The sequence below is a fragment of the Athene noctua genome, chromosome 7, assembly GCF_965140245.1.
Source record: "Athene noctua chromosome 7, bAthNoc1.hap1.1, whole genome shotgun sequence".
Classification (NCBI taxonomy): Eukaryota; Metazoa; Chordata; class Aves; order Strigiformes; family Strigidae; genus Athene; species Athene noctua.
Genome location: NC_134043.1, coordinates 22,150,073 through 22,171,633, shown reverse-complemented (window position 1 = coordinate 22,171,633; position 21,561 = coordinate 22,150,073). Strand labels below are relative to the sequence as shown.

Sequence of the window (21,561 nt, the reverse complement as noted above, 5' to 3'; positions counted from 1 at the left end):
AGATGCATTTATTTGCTTTTTGTGGGCTAATTATGCTCATACAGTGAATCACTGCAGCTCAGCTCTTGCACAAGAAGTCATTAAGCCACTGTAGTTTGATTTGTCTAAGCTCTAAACTGTAATAAAATGTGATGTCATATTTTGTTAATTTCTTCTTCCACTTCAGGTTTTTTTTGGTGTTTTAGTAGGAGCTTTAAATCTTGGCCAGGCATCTCCATGTCTGGAAGCCTTTGCCACTGGCCGTGGGGCTGCAGCAAACATTTTTGAGACAATAGATAAAGTAAGTAATGCATTTCTAAGCTCTGTCACTTTGTAGTGGAAAAATAATTAAATAAGCCTCAAGTGGTAGTAGCTTAATCTGCTGTGTAAATGAGGAAAAATTGAATGCAATTTGAAAAAATTGACTGTGCAATAGAAAGGTCTAGTGGCATACACACAGGCTTGGAGACAGGGTTGAAAAGATTTCTTAAGTGGCCTGTTCCTGAATAATGAAGCTTTACCTCAGCTACTGCTGCTTCTCACTCCCATTTCCCCTTATGTACAATTACTGATCAGTGCTGGCCCATGGTAAGTGTACAGGCAAGCAGTAATAGTCACCTTGAACCCAAACTTGCAGCAAGAATCTAGCTCCCATCCTCCAGATAGCATCAACAGATGTCCTTCTACTGGCATTAGTGACAAAGGTGGCCTCTGTCACCTGTCCCAGAGCTACTCTGAGTTAAAATGGGACCAAAGGAACACAGGTACTGGTCACGCAGCAGTCAGAAATGTTAATCACAATATTGTCTAGATAGATATTTCAAATAAGGTTGTATGAGAAAGTCGAGAGCCACTGGCATTTACTCATGAGGATTCCTTTCTGTATCTGTATAAATTTAGTGGTTGGCACAATGCTGCTTATTTCTTAGCAGTATGTAGTATCTTTGGTCATTGACAAGCTTTACTGTGCTAAAAGCTGTGTAAACACATTAAAATGCTGCTTGTCTTTTACAGAGCACATAAGGGTAGATAAAGAAGGCTAGAGGGACTGTGGTAAAGCTAATGGACTTTTTAGTAACCCTTCAATGTTCTGTAATAACAACATCACATATGCCTTATAAAGGCACTTCATAAGCTAATGCTCGAAGATAAACTGAAAAAGAGATGAATAAGAGAAGTGGTTTATAGGAAAAAAATGTAAAAGTACAAATTGCTGCAACAGTAAGAATTATTCACAAAATTCAAAATAAGGCTGAGTCAGATAACCTTAGGGTAAAGAAAGTAAACTAAAATGAGATTTCATCTGTCTAGACAAAGGGTGAAAAAATTAGATCCATCTACTTGCTGCAGTTGTAGATTTGTGCTTAGACAGAAAAAGCACAGCTCTGCCCTCATACAGACTTTTTTCTGGCACTAAAATGATAACCATGCTGAGGTTACCATTTGCAGCATCAGTGAAACTTTTCTTCATATCTTAGTATCTGAATTTAAATAAGATATATTTCTAAAGAGGAACCGATCTTGTAGCTGTTCTTAACATCTTAGAAAATGCATGTTTCTCGTATTAAAATCCCCTTCGATCTCTTAGGCTACATAATAAATCATGCACGTTTCAGTTATCAAATACTGGGGGTGTTACAGTTTTAATTCACTCTGTATTCCATGCTTCAAAAATGTATCCTTAGAATATCTGATTTCTTTGGGATTTCTCAAATTATTTTTAGTTCTCTGCTCATGTCTAGCAGTCACAGTACCCAAGGCCTGTCCAAAAGTATGTGAGATCCAAATCACTTCATGTGAAAACTTCAAATCATGATTCCAGCTCTTAGGACTGGGTGTGCGAGGATGAATGTTTTAAATGCAAAGTGGTGAAGTGTGCAGATTTTCAGCAATTAATTGATTGTTCAGCACTGTAGGAGAATGTTTATATGAGTGAAGTAGTGTCATTTTACTCCTGAGAAGCTGGCTAAATTAGCTTAGTCAAAATGCCTCAGTCAGCTATTCTGTTCCAGCAAAAACTAGCTGAGTGGTTGGCTGTGGTAGTTGCAGTAAGCCTAAAATGAGAAGAGGGTGCATTCTTCTTGCCTGTACTACCCACTGGTGACAACTCCCCCATCACTTTGGCCTTCAATTTCATGTCCCTTGCTAGCCCTGAGACAGAGCTGTCTGCTGGCTCAGTGCAGCCAAGTGCTGTTCAAACAGAAGTACCATGGCTTTGTATGTTATTGAGAATATTTGTATATTGTAACAGTATTGGCTGTTTAACAGCAAATAAATAATGCAATAAATTCTGTCCTAGAAACCAGCCATTGACTGCATGTCAGAAGATGGCTACAAACTGGATAAACTACGAGGTGAAATTGAATTTCATAATGTAACATTCTATTATCCCTCCAGACCAGATGTAAAGGTAATTATTGTGTGAATATATTTACTGTAAAAAAACCATAATATCAGTTCTGCCAGCAATTTCTAGATTTTTCAGTCAAGTTTTTTTTCCAGAAGTCCAGACCCTCTGTTTAAAAGTAGACTAAGCAATTGTTCTATTAAAGGATTCTTCTACTTACCATTCTGTGTAGTTTACCATTCTGACATATCTATTGCCATACATATTCCTTGCTGCTGAACATACGCTCATAGGAATTTCAGACAAATTCACCTGCATACAGCTTCTCTTACTATCAGTTATGCACTTGTATCAACGTGTGCTAGAATAGGACACAAAATAATAAACTGAATGGTGCAAGGAGATTTTATAAACTCTTCCATTTGCAGGGGATGTGCCATGTGACCCATTAAAATTCTGGGAAAAGGTACAGGAGCATTGGATGTATACCCCATTTTTTCTCTATTACTGTGTTTGAATTGAGAAATTTTCCTTGGAAAAGCATATTATTGGACAAGAAAATGAGTGCTATTGCTTCTAAATAGAAGCATAAAAAGTAATAGATTTTTCTACGTAATTTCACTGTTACATTCTTAATATTTATGCTTTAACAGGCACTCATAATACATGTACAGTGTTCTTTAAAGGGGATTTATTGCCAAATTCTCCAATGGTAGTAACTTGACTAGTTCATAATGATGAACAACAGGGTGAAAGATCAAAATCCACCTGACTGTCATGCAAAACAGTGTTCTGCATTTATAAATTTCTTCAAACAATGTAAAAAACCTTGGCTTTCTTTTCTGTCTTTCTTCATAATATTTTTCTGAATTTTGTAAAACTGCTTTGAATCTCCATTTTAAGATACAGAATATACCAACTTAGTTGTATGACTGTGAGAGAATTAGAATGGATAGATTCTGTTTCTTTTTTTGTTCCTCTCCAGATTTTGGATAACCTTAATATGGTTATTAAAGCAGGGGAAACAACAGCTTTTGTTGGAGCGAGTGGAGCTGGAAAAAGTACAACAATACAGCTCATACAGCGTTTCTATGACCCCACTGATGGCATGGTGAGTGTACAAGCCTAGAATGTGTTTCTCTAGCCTTGGGGACTTGAAAGAATGCCATGGTTTCTTCTCCAAGGTGGGAAAGAAGACTCCTAACCTTTTTTTCCTTTTTTTTTTTTTTAAATGAGTGAAAGATCCTCTTCTGCACTTCAGGGGAATACTGAACAGTCTTATTAAAAAATAATTACGTGAAAGAGAAAAGCTGTTAAGAGAAAATAAAAATTCAGTGCTAAATCTGAGTAAAAAATTATACCTATAATGCAAAAATTCAGGAGTAACAAATAATTTTCCATTCTGGAAAACACAATATTGAACATTTAATCATTAGACCATAACATTGCTTTAGTATATGCAATTACTATTTAATAATGGATTGGCTAAGAATTCACAGTCTCCTTCCATTTATGTGTCCCTAGCCAGTACAAATCACATACATAGTGACCTATATTTGAATGTACAAAAGATAAAGAACCAATTTATTGTAAACATATAATTGTAATTTTGATGATTATTTTCCACCTAGGTTTTTTTTGAGACCAAGCAAAAAGAGGTATTGTGAAATAAAATAAAAAAGCACATCTCCTAGACCCAAGAACTAGTGTATACTACTACCACTGCAATGCATTCTTTTATGTATGAAAGCTGTTTCTTACACTGATCATTAGAAACACAATATCACAGGTCCTTAATTTCCACCCTGTCTTTGCCTTTGAACTGGAGGGGATAATGTCCCTGACTTTTTTTTTTTTTTTCATCCATGTTTAATTGGCTTCTGCAGATTACCGTGGATGGCCATGACATTAGATCTCTTAATATCCAGTGGCTGCGCTCACAGATTGGTATTGTTGAACAAGAGCCAGTGCTGTTTGCCACCACGATTGCAGAGAACATTCGCTATGGTTGGGATGAAGCTACCATGGAAGACATAATCAAAGCCGCCAAACAGGCCAATGCTTATAATTTCATCATGGATTTGCCCCAGGTATGCTGTACCTTATAAAATGTTTGGCAGAATTTGATGGAAAAATAGATAATCCTTTTGTCCCTCCCTCTATGCAGCCATTTGTGCTCAGGTGGAAGGACAGAAGTTTATTATAGATAGTAGACAGCAACCTTTCCTTTGACTAGAGTTAACTAGGTCTTGCTATGTGTATGCCACCAAGTTAAAAAAAAAAAAAAAAAGAAAATATTTAGTTCCTCAGGAAACATATGCACAGCATTCAATATCATGGTAATAATCATAGTATGATTTTAAAATATGTATTTTTCATGCTATGGAGATCTGTATCTGCTCAGGCCATTTAGAGCCCAGACTCTCACTAGCCTGCATATGTTTTTGAGCAGTCTGTATTGATCCTCACAATTTCGCCTCCTTGTGTGAGCTCTCTAAGTTGTCTGAAAGTTCCCTCTTCCCCAGTTCCTTTCCCTTATGATGACAGGGCTTTGATCAGTCCTATGGTGTCCTCCTTACAAAGTCTGTATTTGATAGTACTGGGCTGTTTACTTTTCTGGAGTGTTATTTTGCCAAGTAGCTTCTGAAAGGGACATGTTACAGCATGAAACTAATAGGATTCAAGTGCCTTTAACTAATGTCAGTACGTACTTTTTAGCCTCAGTCAATGCATTTCCAGGCTTCCAGGAAACTCTTCATAGCAAAACTGTGTAAAGGCCCCTGTTTATTTCCTGGAAATGGAGGAATGAGCAAGATTTAACTCTAGGTGAATATAATTAACCTGGCTCTCGAGATGCTAGGCTTTATGTGTTTATTTAATTTTCTATCTAAACCCAGTGCCACCAGAGTGTGATGTCCATGAATCACAGACACAGTGTTAATGAGTCACAGGCCATCAGCAGAGAAGTCCAGCTCTATGGAAATTTTGCTATTGAGTCATCTGATGGAGAGTGGGAGGTGTTTCCTCTCCATTTCAGCTTTTGCCAATATAGTAGTTTTGAGCCAAACCAGAACATTTCACCTTCCTATCAGTACATACTTTTGGCTTGGGGTTGGAACCCCAGTTCAGGCAAAATTGTATTATTCATTATGAAGGAAGTTATTACCTTCAGCTCTCCTTTGATTCTGATGCAGTAACGATGTTTTTGTCTTTCAAAGACAATACATTTTTAAGTCCACTCTCAGGACAAATCCTTTTACATTTTCACATTTTACCAGTGTCTTCACCAGAAACTTAACAGGCCTTTTTGTTATCTGTTTCATTTTCATTTTTTTCCTTCACACAGCAATTTGACACTCATGTTGGAGAGGGTGGAAGCCAGATGAGTGGAGGTCAAAAACAGAGGATAGCTATTGCTCGAGCTCTTGTGCGAAACCCAAAAATCCTGCTACTGGATATGGCCACATCAGCACTTGATAATGAAAGTGAAGCTACTGTCCAAGAAGCACTTCATAAGGTTTGCTATAGCATAGCATAAATCAGACTTAAAAGGGCAGAAATTATTTTTAATGCACTCTGCAGAGGGTGCTGCTGAATTGAAACAAAACAGTGAGAAGCTTTTCTTAATATCTGTTTTATATGCACAAGTAGAACCTTAGTATTATTGACAAAAAATAATTTTTTCTTACATTGGGACAATAACAGAAATCTATGGCTCCCTTTGCTCAGAAACAGATGCTCACCTATGGGCTATGGATGGAGTTCCAGTCAAAGTCAGTTGAAACCAGTAGAAAGACTCCTGCTGATTTGACCAAACTTTAGATTACATAGCGCTGGTTCCAAGCATTTTTGTTTGCTGTCCTGGGAATCGGGGTGTTGTTGTTCCCTGTCAGGCTCGCCTTGGCCGCACAGCAATCTCAATAGCTCATCGCCTGTCAGCCATCAAAGCTGCCGACATCATCATTGGGTTTGAGCATGGAAGGGCTGTGGAGAGAGGAACTCACGAGGAACTCCTAAAGAGGAAAGGGGTTTATTTCATGTTGGTGACCTTGCAAAGCAAAGGAGACACAGCACTCGATAGAGAAGCCACAGAATGTAAGCGTTTTGTTTTGTTTTATAAAAAGATGTAAAATTCCACAGAATGCAGGATTTTATTTTTTTTATTTTTTTTTAATGAGGGGCAGTTGCTTCTTTATTTTTTCTTCCTCCTTTATGGCTAAATTTTAGCATTCATAGAAGTAATATATTGATTGCCCTGACCAAAGTGTTTTTACTGCATATGCACTGATTGACCTTCCTAATATAGATCTGCCCTGAAACATTAACCCTGACCTGCAATACCCATAATTTTGTAACGCCATTTAGTGCTGACAGTCCAGTCCTGCTGCATTTAAAATGCAAGGAAATTACAGAGTATGCTGAAACCACCCTATTTATTTTACTAGAGGCAAATTTGAATCAAAGCTTCTGGAAGTGGAGGTCTAATAGAATGATCTGTTTTATTTTTGTAAAGCATCATACCTTGGATATGATTATCTTAAGAGGAACAATTACAGTGCTAAAATAGGGAAACAGCCTTTAGCAGTGACATCACAAGTGAGATGGTCCTTGGGTTAATATTCAGTTAACCTCATCATGTCAAATACAAATATAAAATTTGTGGTACGTGCAGGTTGAGAAGCAAGGTTGTATTACATTCCTTGCCTTCTACAAGGTATTACAGTTATGACTTAAAGACACTGCACGTTTTTGCAGATCCACAGTGGACTTTGTATTCAATTTTTGCAGAAACTAAAGAACTCTATCCACTGTATTTTACAGCAGCAGAAAATAACGTGGTTGAGCCAAGTCTTGAGAAAGTCCAGTCATTCAGCAGAGGAAGCTATCAGGCCAGTTTGCGGTGAGTCTTAAAAATGATTGTAAATCTCAATATGTTTCCAGAATGCTATACTTTGTCCCAGCATTCCAAAACCCCGGTAGGGCCAATGAATCACTTCTCTGTGTGTTGTGTAAAAGGGGGTGGAAGGGCTGCAAGAATTTTTCTAAGACAGAGTTCACTTGGAAAGAAATAGCTTGGGTAATACATTACTGATTGAAGGCCCATGGATAAATAGCATGACTCTTAATTTTACTCCCCTTTCTATCCACAGTAGCTTCTCTCCAATTCTGGTCTATTGTGTTAATGTTCCATGTTTAATGCTACCATACAGCCGTATATTTGCATTACCTATTGCACTTTCAGTCCAGTCACTTGAAAAATTACTTGCTCTGCAATTACGTGAGAAATCAATGCAATTTACAAGGACATTTTTATTATGGCTTTTACTGGGTGAACGTTAAAGCATTTTACAAGCCAGATTGTCTTGTAGCTAGGCACTTATTATTTCTTTCAGGCAAACCCATGTCAGATATATGCAAATGAATATGTCTCCTACATTACAGGGTTGTTTTGTCAGGGATAGAGGTGGCTTGTGTTAGCATCCTATTTTTGCTGGACTGAATTCCTTTATAGTCATAACGATGGATTGACTCGATGTCTTAATAGTTTGTGCAAATGTGGTAGGATACACCACAATTTTACTTAACAAATACACAGTGTAGAGTACATATAAGACAATGTCTGAGTGGTGGGACTGGAATATGATTCTGAAAATTATTTGTCCCTGTAGTGGGATATTTCCTTCTCAAGAAACTGAGAGAACATAGAAAAAGAAAGAAAAAGTTTGTGGGATTCCTATTATTTGCTTCAGTGAATCCTGATTTAGTTGGTATGAAAACTACACCTGCTTTGCAAGTAATGCATTACTGAGCTGGGAAGAACAGACCATTTCTGTCCTTTTACAGAGCTTCACTTCGGCAGCGCTCCAGATCTCAGCTCTCTAATGTGGTCCCTGACCCTCCATTATCCATCACAAGAGATCATGGAGAGTCTATGTACCTTGTGCCTTCTTATGGAGAAGATGATGGAAAAGCAAAAAAGGTCCAGTCCAAGAATTTATTACTAAATTTTCAACTGAACAGGTTATATTACTCGGTAATGATAACCTGTAGATATGTACCTCTGTTATAGGGGTTGTTGGCAGATATGTCTTCTTGGTTTCATCTTTCTCTTTACTTAAACAAAACCACAGCTTCAGTTCTTATCCTCTGTATAAAGCCTAGGCTGCTTTTGATGGCTCTTATGCTTAAAGGTCCATAGAAAATTTCTAGCAGAGCATGACCTGTTGGTAAGTTGATATATGTTGTAGATTAAATTGAAAAAGACATATTCATAAAAGTTGACAAAAAGCAAAATGCTCAGTTTGTGAAATGTAATAGCCACTCAGTAATGCAAACGACACTGCCTCTTGTTCAATAGAGTAAATTTACTTTCATCTCAAAATCATCTGGAGACTTGAGTAAAGAGACCCTCACTGCAACTCAGCCTAAAGTCCTTTCACTGACAGAGTCTTTGTGAAATCAGCTAGCATAGAAAATAAAGACAGCAGGACTTAAAATTATGCTGAATATGTAGGAATATAGACAGTGGGTTTCCAAAGTGCTTATGAAGATCCTTGCACCAGTTTGCATGCCTATGGTTGTTCAGTGCAGAAAGCAGCAGTTAGAAGTCACTGTTGTTGTTATTGCTAAGCCTATTCTGTGGATAAAGAGAGGACTTCAGTGCTGTCACTCTGGCACTGGTTCAGAAGGAAGAGAAAATGCAAGATTGCTTCCACCCATTCCATCCTTGCACATTTCCAGCAGATGAGTCTTCCCAGGTCTGTTTTGTCTGGAAATTTCCAACAATATGAGCTGAGGGCGATGAGCAGGGCTCAGCACACTGAGTGTTACAAAAATTGTGCACAAATCAAACTGCAGGGTAAGTTATAATTTGATGATAAATATCTGCTCTTACTGAGAATCATTATGGGAATTCAGCATATAGTCTGGGGATGTTTCACAGAAGGGAGGCATAATTATCATGTATAAAGCCTGAATCCAGCTATCACTCCAAGATCTCCCTTGTTTTAATTATATGGCATACCTGTTAATTTGATGCAGTGTCTGATCAGTGTGTTCACCCACAATACTTTAAAATATTTAAGAAGATTCCATGAGTGACACAAAAATCCACTTGTGAGGGAGAAGTTTAAGTTTTGGCACTGAGTATTACATCACGCTTCGTCTGGAGGCAGCAAAAAGGGAACAGCCTGAGTTTCAGTGGCAGAAAATCATGAACTGGTCGTAATTAACCTCTTAAATTGGAATCAGTAGAGCTACACAAGGCATGAATCTTCTCTTCTTTTCTCCAGGGACAGTAAAGGTAGTCCTTTATGAAACCCACTCGTGACTCCCTAGCCCTACAAAGGAGCTCCAGACAACAGTCAAGACCCATCACTGTCCCTTCCTGTACAAAGCTAGAGCAGCTGTTTGGTCACTAGATGGCCATTTAACAGAGTAGGCTAACCATTTTATCTCATTGTCAAAGGGAGAACATCCCTGGGGGAATGCATTTGCTTCATAAATACAACCTGTTTTTTAGGAATCTATTGCTGTGGAGGAAGATGTCAAGCCTGTGCCGTTTACCAGAATTTTGAAATACAATGTTTCTGAATGGCCATACATGGTGCTTGGATCTCTGGCTGCAGCTGTGAATGGAGCAGTCAGTCCACTCTATGCTTTGTTATTCAGTCAGATTCTCGGGGTATGTTATGCTAACATTTTAAAGTGTATTTTAGCTCTGAAGCAGAGGAGAGTGAATGTATGATGCAGAACTTGATATGTTTTGGGCAATTTTTAGATCTCATCAGGTAAATGGGGTTAGCCTTCTAGCCTATAAACAATTATTCAGTAGAGATATTTATATCACTGTCATCACACTATAATTTGAGCTCTTTGAAGGGGTAGGCTCATTAGCATTTGTCATGTGTTCTTCATTATCTCTCTTGTTCACTTTCCAGGAACTGTTGGGAGTGGGTTTCCACACTTGCATACATCTTATTTTAGATGAAACAAGATGTACCTCATGTGCAGGTACAGTGGAGAGAGACACGCAGAGGTCCTTCCCTGCAGAATTTTATTCTACGGTCTTGGCCAAGCCTTTGAGAAAGCTTTGGATCAGATCAAAAAATACTTTACTTTTTTGTTCGTATATTTCAGGCAGCTCTTTGCTGCCTGCTCCGTGCAGAATGCCCAGGGGGAGGTACATAATTGTAACAGGGTTCATAGCTGCCAGAAAAAGCTGACTTGCATCAACGAGTTTGGAAGACAACCAGGAGATAGGAATATGCTATAAACCCTGGCATTCACTAAAGGATGTATTACCATCAAAATCCACAGCCTCACTTGAAACTTTTCAAGATTGACCTTTTGCTGGGTTTTTTGGGGGGAGCTGTTTTGGCTTAGGCATTTCTCCCTGGACTTTGAAGCACATTTACTTGCAGCTTGATGTTTGCTAACTAAGATCCAGGGAGGGGAAGAGCAAAAGACATTCCAGTCCTTGCTGATCCACTTAGTGGCTCCTGGCCAATGTGCTTGGCCTTTTAGCCATAGGTGTGCCACCTCCAAAGACTTTTTGAGTGTCAAGACCTCACACCAAGGACTGTGGCTTTCACTAGCCAGCAGGTGAGGCACTGGTATTTGCATTCTGCAGTGAATGTCACCTGTGATTACTTTTGAGAGAGGTTTTCTAGACAATGGGAGGTTTGGGGCTGACATCATCCTGCAAGTTGTTAAGTGTCTTCATTGGCAAGGATGAATTCCTTCTCTTGAAGGTCTCAGTTCATCAAAGGACAGACACTGCAAGAAAAAAACAAGCCATAACGAACATGAACAAAGTCCAACATCTGTGTTTCATTATTCATAAATTTAAAACAGGCAAATGCATCTGCTTTTCAAGCTGTCTGAGTATCTGCAATGATGTTGTGACAGACACGTGGGCTTGTACTCTGGGACCAATATGCTGGGGAAGTGAGGGGAAAAATCCCACCAGCTATGAAAGGATAAATTTAGCAACATTTGCCTTGAAGGCTCTCAGAAATTAATCCCAAAAAGTGAATGAAGAACTGGATAAGAACTGGGTATATCTTCTGATCGGTTTGTATCAGAAGTGTAACTTTGGAACAAATTTCATAGTAGTTTACTATGCTTTGGTCCCACTGTGAAACCACTGTGTCCCACTGTCTCAGAGTATGGGGAATGGATCCTTTCCAGTGAAACTCAACTGGAAGATGTGCTCCAACTGCTATTGGGCCTGTAGCCCATGGACCCAGATAAAAGACAGTCTGTGCTAAAACTGCTGAAACTTATATAATCACATGGACACCTGAGCCACAACTCTTTCCTGTTATAGACCTGATGCTATTGTCCATGCTACATGTTACTGTAATCAGTGTTATTTTTTAAAATCAAGAACATAAGTCAAAAATAGAGCTGAGCATGTTGGGCTAGTTGCAGAATGGGATCATTCAACTTTACAGTACAGATTTGCAAGGGAAAGAAAAATCCTCTGTTTGCAATATGGAGATCTCTTCCCAACGAATGCTGTCCGTATTTCCTTCTGTAGGAGTGTAACGTGCTACTGCGCTCAGTTTAGGAAGAGTGTAAGCACATACTTCAGCCCATTGCTTTTCTTGAGCTGGAATGCTTCCATGAATTTAGAGCTTGCAATAGGAATCTCAGACTGACCAATAACTGACTTCACCAGAAACCCTCAGGGGGTCTTGCAGACATCCCAGTTCTCTCAGCCTTTATCTAGGAGCAATGGAGAGCCTGGCCACAGGAACTGGAAGGCTTTTCACAACATTTTCTTGCTTAAGAGAAAACAGGGAAACCAGTTTGAATGAGGGTTATATGGATAGAATATTAAAGCAGAGGCTCATAGCACTCTCTATTTTCATGAGCACTTTTCATAAACATGGATATGGATCCAGCCTCCCTGAAATCAGGAACTGTGTTGCCTTTGACTTTCTTGAAATGAAGACTCCTACTTAATCTTGCCTACCATCTAGCCATACAGAACCAATGAACAAAAGTTCATTTAAAACAAGCATAAATACTTAGTGGGACTCACTGTAGGGTCCTAGGGCAAGAGTTTATCCCTCTTTTCAATGCTCAGTCTTATATTTGATATTTATTTATTCAATTACAGAGAAAAAATTCAAAGTGTAAAAAGAAAAAATGATTAGTTCAACCCATGTATGGGGCCATCCCAGAGTTTCTGGATGACTGTGCAAGAGGCAGCACACAAATCATTTGTGAAAAAGCCATCAGCATCTCTGGGGAGTAGTGTTTTTCATCCCAGTTCATAACTATATATTTATTATGATCCATCACATACTGTGTTTATCATACTGTTTATTAGTTTTACTCATTAGAATTCCTATTAATTTCATCAGAGATTTTGCTGATTTTTTTTTTCATATGAAAAAGTATCAGAGCACTGTAATTAACATGACATACATATTAAAAAATATTCACAGTGCTGAGTAGTCAGTTATTCCCCTGGTTATGTTTTAGGCTGGCTCTGCATGACCACTGCTATGAATTGCATTGTCCCATTCATGTCTAGATATTGCACACCATGATGATACAGAAAACATCATCACAGCAATTCTAAAATCCAGACTCCTCGTAGGACACAGTTTATGCATGAACTGAGTTCATCTTGTATCTCATTCAGTTCAAGTGTTTAACTAGAATATTTCCCACAGAAAAAACAAACTAACAAAACCAGCAGTATCTTTTCTAGATGCATAAGTTACAAAGATAGATGAAATCTACTTACAGCCTGTTCAATACAGGATCAAACATGAATGTACCGTGGATTTCATTAAGGGGATAGGAACAGCAGCAGACCATTATATGTTTTGTTCTTCTTATGACAGCTTAAACCTTACCTGGTGATTTTTTTTTTAAAAACACAAAGATTAATCTGAGAAGGTAACATGCCTTGCTACTGGTAAGACAGCATGGCATTGGAACAGCTCTTTTCTTGAAACACTAAGTGCCTTTTTGATACTATCATTTTGGATTTTGCAGGATTTATTTTGTTGCCAAGGTACTGATGTACAAAGTTAAAATACTTGAAGTGGAATTCCCACTAGAGAACAGCTATTTCTTTTTCTTAAATTCGTGCTCTAATTCCTCTCTGTTACTTTGATGCATAGCTAATTTTGGACTGTAAATAGCTTAGGTTGAGCTTTTAAGACTAGTACTTAAGTTTATTTTTGTGGAATTTTTATATTTTACAGCTGTAATGAAAATTCCTTCTTCCCTTTCTACTGTTACTTACCAAGAATTTAATCTGGTTTCAATATAAATCAAATGCACATTTTTAATTATACCTTAACAGATTGAGAGATGAGTCAATTTATAGTAATTTTTGCCTGTGAAATCCAATTAGAATTTATTAAGGTTAGTGGAAAAGTACAAATACTGAGCTGTGGCTTATACCTGCAAGTAGCAGAAATGGTTTAACAACTTCAGGCAGGTTAACTGACCTACATATCAACTGCTCTGACTGAAAGGAATTGCAAAAGGATGGCTACTTAGATTTGGACCACTACTTCAGCAGCAGCCAGTAATGCTAGACCAGATATTAAGAACAAGAGATAAAAGGAAAATACCATGGAGACTAGAGCAGAATGGGGTGGAGGGGCTGTACTTTAAGCACTAACGCCTTTTCTCAAGTACCAGCATAAGTGAATAGCTTGTATCCACACTCCTTCAGTAAAAGACAGTGGGTTCCCCTTGAAGCCTACCTATAGCAATAATAGCATCCATTAGCATTGTGCAAGGAAAGTCATGGGAGGCTATAATTATTTACACAGTCTTCATTTTGTATGGCCCAATAAAGTTGCAATTGGCTTAGATTAGAGAGGAAGTGAGGGAGCTGCTGTACTGTTGCTTTGCCACTATGCCATTTATGTTATTTATTGTTATTCTCTGGTTATCACACTGGATCTTATTTTGAGTGGGGGGATGGTTGATTAATTATAACTAGGGATGGGCAACAAGTAATAGTATGTGCAGACACTGAGTACAATAAACTTGTTGTTTAACAGAAGTAAAAAGCATTATGTTGTACCCAGGCTCACCTTAGCAAAAAGAAAGAATCGGGCCTTTGGAAGGGGTGAGGGAGAGCTCTGTGTTCTAGCACGGACTTCTGCACTTGGCAATAGGGAGTCATGAACAAACTTCACACACAGCAAAACTGACACTTCTAATATAATGTTACTTTTTTTTTTTTTTTCCAAAGACCTTCTCCATTCTTGATGAAAAAGAACAAAGAATCCAGATCAATGGTGTCTGCCTGCTCTTTGTCTTTGTAGGAATTCTTTCATTTTTGACACAGTTTCTACAGGTAATAGCAGTCCAATATGGGTAAGTTTTCTTTCTGATCCTTTACTCTGTGTGTATCTCTTTCTGTACAATATTTGTATTTATTCTTATGCACCCCAGGGATACACCTTTGCCAAGTCTGGTGAGCTGCTTACAAGACGATTAAGGAAAATTGGTTTCCAGGCTATGCTAGGACAAGACATTGGCTGGTTTGATGACCGGAAGAACAGCCCTGGTGCTTTGACTACAAGACTTGCAACAGATGCCTCACAGGTCCAGGGGGTAAGACCTGGTAGCCTAAGAATTGTTTGCTATAAGCACTGATTGAAGGCCTATTTTGGCACATTGTCAGAGAAATCAGCTAGCATGCGTCAGTGTAGGTCAGTCCTTGGTCAGTCAATAAAGCTATTTCTGTTCATCATAGATTGTCAACGTGGAACTATTATCATTGTATTTATCTAAAAGCACAAACAGGCTCACAATTTACTGCCCATTATTCCTGTTTGTATTACCAGAACAAGAACACAAAAATCAATAATATACTAACCAACAATGGAACGGGAAGGAGCATCCAGTGCAAAAGTTTTATTTTTTCTTCTGGAGATGAATTAGCTTTTTGCCACAATGCTTCAGTGTTTATTTTAAAACCATGTCAGACTAGTGACATTCATCACTAATCAAGTTTTCAAGTTTTCAGCATGGTATTAGGCTTGTTGATTTAATCTAACAGTCCACTTCCAGAAATAGTTTACAGTACTGACTGGTGCTCCAGCCAGGGAATCATGCAGCCAGTTTCAGTGTGACTTCTTGTTTGGGAGAGTGAACCACTAACTCCACGCACTGTGTTCCCTAGTGGGTGAGGGTTAAATCATGCTGAGCTATAAATGTTACTATGTGAATTAATGCTTTGGTAGAAGTGAGTCAGATGCCATCTTACTTGGCTCCAAGGCAAGCAATTTTCTAAAAACAAAGAAAGAAACATACAAATTTCTTTGTTACAAAAATTGTCCTGTTTCAGTTTGACTGAAGATGGTAGGTTAGTTTTTAAAGACTATTAATGGAGGTTTAAGGAATTTAAAATACAAATGAGAGAAGAGGTTCCCAAAACCCCTGTCAGCTGCAGCTTCTATGGAATCAGAGAAACCACCTGCAAACATCTTCATCCCTTACAGGCACTTACAGAGAATATTTTAATTGAAATAAACAAACTTGCAAAAACCTGACTGAACCATTTAATAGCCTCCTAAGGGACATCTTTGTTCTAAGCACATGTAGAGCAGCAGCGCACAGCCATTCAACGCACAGCTCTGGGGGGAAAAAAACAGAGCTACCTGAGCAGCAGTGTCTTCCACCTTTCACTGCCTGGCACAGAGCTTAACCAGCTGCTGCTATTGCAGAGCAAGCTCAAGGTGAGAAGGTCTGAAAATGTCTACACCTGCACCAGGAGTAAGAAGTGGGCTCTTGGAGTGTGTGTGGGGTGTTAGAACTGCAGGATCCAGGTAAGAGCAGCCCTATGGCTGCTCCTTTTGTTAGCCTGTGCAGAGCTGGGAGGTGTACCTTCTACTGTGGCCAGCCCAAGGCACCTTGCCCTATTGCTGTAGGTCAGAGGAGGAGTAGATGATGAGCATTTTGTGCTGCAAGTTCACATCCTCCAAATTAATTCAACTGAAAATGATCAAGGATATCAAATGTATATTTTTTTTCTAATACATAGCAACCTAGTTCCTATCTAGGACTACTGTTCACTGCTATGAAAGCAAATAACTTTTGAGAAAATATATCAAGTTTATTACAAAGAATAGTGTTCTTGAAGTGCATAAGGAGAAGATGAATGCATTCAATAAAGATGATGTCAAAGGCGTATTTAAAATTTTTCCTTAAAGAGACAGGCAGAAATGCAACTGTAATTCATCCCTTCTCAGTGATGTTTCTTATTGATTTTAGCACAGCTGAGACTTTGTTGTTAATAGTTAAGTTGCAAAAATGTTCTGTTCCTTATTTAAATTTAGATAGATAAATGTATGTTCTAAACAGAGTGTTCAGATGAATGATTCCCCAGGGAAGCAAGGAACCAAAGGAACTAATTTCAATAGTTAGACTATCTTTCTCACAATCATTAGAAAAAATTTTCTGGGTTCTCAATTGAAAATTTTGTGGGTAAAAGGAATATTTGACATTTGCAGTCCTTCTCTTGATACAATTAATTGGAAACAGTATATTAAAACTGGCTAAATTCCAGTGCAGTCAGCAGCTCTTGGTGCCTTATGATATTTTAATATGATTTAAAGTTTTATAGGAAAATCTTTTAAAATATTATTTAAGTTACTACTGAAGTACAAGTCAATCATCTCTGTTTCTTTTCTTTAAAGGCAACTGGATCACAGATAGGAATGATTGTCAATTCCTTTACCAACATTGGGGTGGCCATGATCATTGCTTTCTACTTCAGCTGGAAACTGAGTTTAGTTATACTGTGTTTCTTGCCATTTTTGACCTTATCTGGAGCTGTGCAGGCTAAAATGCTGACAGGATTTGCATCTCAGGACAAGAAAGCGCTGGAAGCTACTGGACGGGTAATGTTATTTAAAACTGATTTGTATTTGCAGTCACAGGTAGTTGAAAAATCAGGAATTGGGACTATCGGGAATTCAAATGCAAAACTGATAAAGTTTTGCTAATAAATTGTAATATTTCAGCTTGTCAAACCATTGGAAACACCTCTGGGAAAACCTTAACAACAAAAGCTCCTGCTGCATGGAATGTAACTGAGTATTCAAAAGTTATTGGAACCAATTAGTAGACACAGATCTCTCAGAAGTCTGTTTCACCTTTGTTGGGTTTTATTTAAATAGCAATTTGTTGATGCCCAGTGATTATGCAGTCCTCAGAAAGCAGTGATACTTGTACACCTTGAAATCTTCACATCTGAGAATTCGGCACTGAGCCACAGATAGTATATTGGTTTTAGAGGGAGAAGAATTGTTCCTTCAGTGGGCCTTACTAGCTTACCAGCTTCTCCATCAATGTGTGATGCTAAGTCACAGGCATAACTTTGTTTTTATGTATGTAGTTTAAGGGTCAAAGTTCTATCAATTCTCATTTCTCAGATAGCGTATATATATATATATATATATTTTTTTTTTTTTAAATTCAGATAAGCATTAACCCTTTTTTCTGCTAATTTGTAACAGGCGAGATAGCACTCTCTCATAATACTTTAAATTTTGCTTCATTGTGAAAACACACCTGTGTGGGTATTAAGCCAACCAGCATGGGACACGAGGAAGGAAATCCCTTTCCTTGGGAAGAACGCGTCCAGTGTTCAGTGACTCCTGGCTTAAGCCCTCCTTTTTACTCTAGCTCCAGTGTCACGGTTAGCAGTGTCCCATGCTCTGTTGGCTGCAAGACCCTGTGAACTGCCTCACCTTGAAAGCTGAGAATAGGTTATGTAGTTTGCACTGGCTGAGCAGACTTCAGTTCATGTATGAAACAAGGAGAAGGTAGGGACATAGGAGAAAGGAATGCCACTTTCCCATGAATTCACTCCTATGCAGGTTTGCTGCCTTCAAAATATTCAAACCCGTCTGACTTTAGTTCTGGGTCACCAAGATCTGGCACATGACCTAGAACCTGATACATTTTAACTCTGCAGAAACGGAACTGCCTCAGAAACGCAGGTGGTTTAGAAGGCAGGCAGTATGAGAAAGACTCCTTCAGGTTACCCAGCTCAGAGTAATGCTGAGCCTTCTCCCTCATTTTAGGCTGCCATATTCCTAGCATCAGTAAAAGTAAGCTTTGCAGGCCCTTTCAAAGCCTCAGATTTTCCTTCTGCAGAGCTACATTAGCCCATACTAAAATGACTCTTGCAGGGTTCCCACTCCTAATCCTCCTCCTTCCTAGATTAAAGTCCTGCCCACCAAGCACTTTACCTGTCCCACCTTCCACCCTGCCCCATCTGAACCTTCCCTCTACCCATCTGAGCTCTCAGCCAACTATCTTCAGCCTCCTCTTGACCTCAATCTGTGCAGTAAACACAGGGCCTGGTGCCTTTTGCCCTGCTCAGCTCTGCATCTACTGGCTGTTTCTTGCCCATTGCCTGCTGCAGCTAGCTCAGCCTGTCACCCCTCTTTTTCAGTTCTCCCAAAGAAGCAAATCTTTGGATTTAAAGTGTGTCATGACTGGGGGCATAGAACTTAAACAACTTAAATCATGTTGACTACCTACACTTGCAGACTTCTGGAATGATTTTTTTTTTTTTTTTTTTTTTTTTAATGCACAAAAGGTATTATGTGAACTAGTATCACTTGACTTTGGTACCACTAATTGAATATATTTACAGGCCACTGTTAAATGCTGTTAGGAGCAATCTTCAATTCCAAAAAGCCAAGGAAGAATTAAGACCTGATCAATTGCCCATATTCAGAATGGTTTAATTATTTACAAAAAGTAATAAATAAAAATACTGTCTTGACAAAGAGAGAAACGTCACTAATGAGTCAAAGCATCAGCTTTTATTCAACAGCATTCTGTCATTACCCAGAGGTTGGGATGAAAAGGGCACTCAATGCTTCAGCAGTTTTGTCAATGACTGATTATGTCTGGTCTTCTCTTCTAATTTATTTGCCCGCACTGCATCCAAATGCTAAACACTCTGAGTTCTTCCACAGTGATTGCTCATCAGCCATGCTAAACAGGGAAAAGCACAGTCTGAACAATACAATTCACAGTACTGACTCATCTGCTCCTTCACATTGTATGATAATGAAAGAGATTTGACTCTTAATTTAGGCCAGGAAAAAAACGTGAAATTTGATGGAATATTTATATTCACATCTCTTCCTACATGCTGAAAAAATCCATAAGACATATGTCAGATTATTCCTTCCCAGTGCCACACTATGAAGCTTCTATCAAAGTCCAGGCAAACTACAGCATTTTAAACAAATTTCTTAATAAAATCACTTGAGATCAGTAGGGTGAAATTAGAATCAAACAAACTGTCAGCTTACTTCTATAGATGAAATTGTAGTGCTGTTTTTTGGGGACAAAACCCTGAATTTTGACTGGCAACAAAGCACAATATAAACCCAACAATTAATGAAAGCTCCAGAGAAGTTTCCATGGGGATTATCTCATAATTTTGTGTTGCATTTTTCTATGTGCATAGGCAAGCATTTGCTTACTTTCTGCCTATGTACGTCAGTAAAAATCCTGGAGATTGTATTACTGATGTTAGAGGAAAAAGGTGTCACCCTCCATTTATATATTCCATCTCATCGGGCTTTTTGGACACAAACAAGAGAAAGAGTGAGGGTGAGCAGGTGAGGAAACATAGTAAATATAAGTGGTTTTAATTTATGAAACAGAAGTTGGGGGTAGCACCACTTCTAATGCTTTCCCTGACTGTTGCTATAAGTAAAATTTTAAAAATTGAAATAAACACCTTTAATTAGTGCATGCAATCAAGAAAATAACAGTGTTCCTAAAACCAGTTTTGCTTTTGTGGATGTTCCATTTAGTCACATTATGTGAAATAAGTCACAAGTGAGAGCGTGTGCTTGATTTCCCTAGTGTGCTTACAGTAACTTAGCTCTAGTAGAGCAGACAGAGCATTACTACTAAGGATGTTAGTAGATAACTGCTTGTAGGAAAGTTTCTCTTTAACTCGGCTGGTATTTGGGCCAGTCTGTATCATATCTTACTCAATTTATGTATGGCGTTAGTGACCTGTGTTCACGAAAGACTTGTGCATTTGTGAAAGAGCACACTCTATTTTCGAAGTAAAAAATATGAGCTTTTATCATCATCCCCCCCCCCCCCCTTTTTTTTTTTTTTTTTTTTCCTTCTCCTCCAGATTTCCAGTGAAGCCCTCTCTAACATCAGGACTGTAGCTGGGATAGGGAAAGAGAAAATGTTTATCGACAATTTTGAGAAGCATCTGGATATGCCCTATAGAGCTGCAGTCAAAAAAGCACATGTTTACGGACTATGCTTTGGCTTTGCCCAGAGCATAGTGTTCATTGCCAACGCTGTCTCTTACAGATACGGAGGGTTTCTAGTTGACACTGAAGGACTCCATTACAGCTTTGTGTTCAGGTGAGTGCCTGCTGGAGCCAGAAACCAGCTCCTCCCCAGAAGCGCTGGTCTTGGTGTAGCATTGTTTCCTGATGGCTTCTCAAGACTGACCACATCCCCCTTACCCACAGGGTCATCTCTGCTATTGTGACCAGTGGAACTGCTTTGGGAAGAGCTTCTTCCTACACCCCAAACTATGCCAAAGCCAAAACATCTGCTGCACGCTTTTTTCAACTGGTTGATCGGCTTCCTAAAATCAGTGTTTACAGTGAAAAAGGGGAAAAATGGGTAAGAGCAGAGATGATTTCTGATGTCATTCAGCTCAATATAAGCATTGAAGTGAATTTATAAGTCAATGAGGAACACTACTTTACAAAGAGGTTATGCTGATTGTATAATTGTTACCCGTCTTTGCTCTTTTGGAAGCAGCAAGCTCTGTACAAGACAGCAAGAGTAATATCGGTGTGGCTATTAGGAATTCGTCAGTGTAAAACTACTGTAGATTGGAATAGGACCAATTTGGATGACTCACAGAATAGCATGTTTTTTCTTTCTGCTCCACCATTCACACACGAATCTATTGCTACCTTATAATGGAGGCTTTTTTTCCATTCACATCAAAATGTTGAGGAGGTGAATCATCTTTGAGTCAGACAAAATGAAAATGCTCAATTTTTGGTGAACTGAAAAGTCAGACCCAAGAAATACAAATAGTTTACTTTTCATATAACTTTTTTTTTCAGAATTAAACAAAAACTTGAAATAATTGTTATGACATAAATACATTAGGTATTTTTCTTCAAACTATGAAAATAAAGTATCTTGATTCCCTTCAGGGT

General features: G+C 38.5%; 1 protein-coding gene across 2 annotated transcripts in view; it reads left to right on the top strand.

Moving 5' to 3' along the window:
* Window positions 1-21,561, top strand: part of ABCB11 (ATP binding cassette subfamily B member 11) — a 44,183-nt gene that overhangs the window by 19,034 nt on the left and 3,588 nt on the right. The window contains exons 11-24 of one of the 2 annotated variants that reach the window (XM_074911432.1): window positions 167-280; window positions 2,279-2,389; window positions 3,312-3,437; window positions 4,213-4,416; window positions 5,673-5,843; window positions 6,220-6,421; window positions 7,148-7,226; window positions 8,171-8,306; window positions 9,849-10,010; window positions 14,565-14,669; window positions 14,768-14,929; window positions 17,017-17,220; window positions 20,502-20,743; window positions 20,854-21,010. In XM_074911432.1, the coding sequence (XP_074767533.1) occupies window positions 167-280; window positions 2,279-2,389; window positions 3,312-3,437; window positions 4,213-4,416; window positions 5,673-5,843; window positions 6,220-6,421; window positions 7,148-7,226; window positions 8,171-8,306; window positions 9,849-10,010; window positions 14,565-14,669; window positions 14,768-14,929; window positions 17,017-17,220; window positions 20,502-20,743; window positions 20,854-21,010 (2,175 nt within the window). Of the gene's footprint in view, window positions 1-166; window positions 281-2,278; window positions 2,390-3,311; window positions 3,438-4,212; window positions 4,417-5,672; window positions 5,844-6,219; window positions 6,428-7,147; window positions 7,227-8,170; window positions 8,307-9,848; window positions 10,011-14,564; window positions 14,670-14,767; window positions 14,930-17,016; window positions 17,221-20,501; window positions 20,744-20,853; window positions 21,011-21,561 lie in introns of both variants that reach the window. The other variant, XM_074911433.1, reaches the window with a different exon arrangement.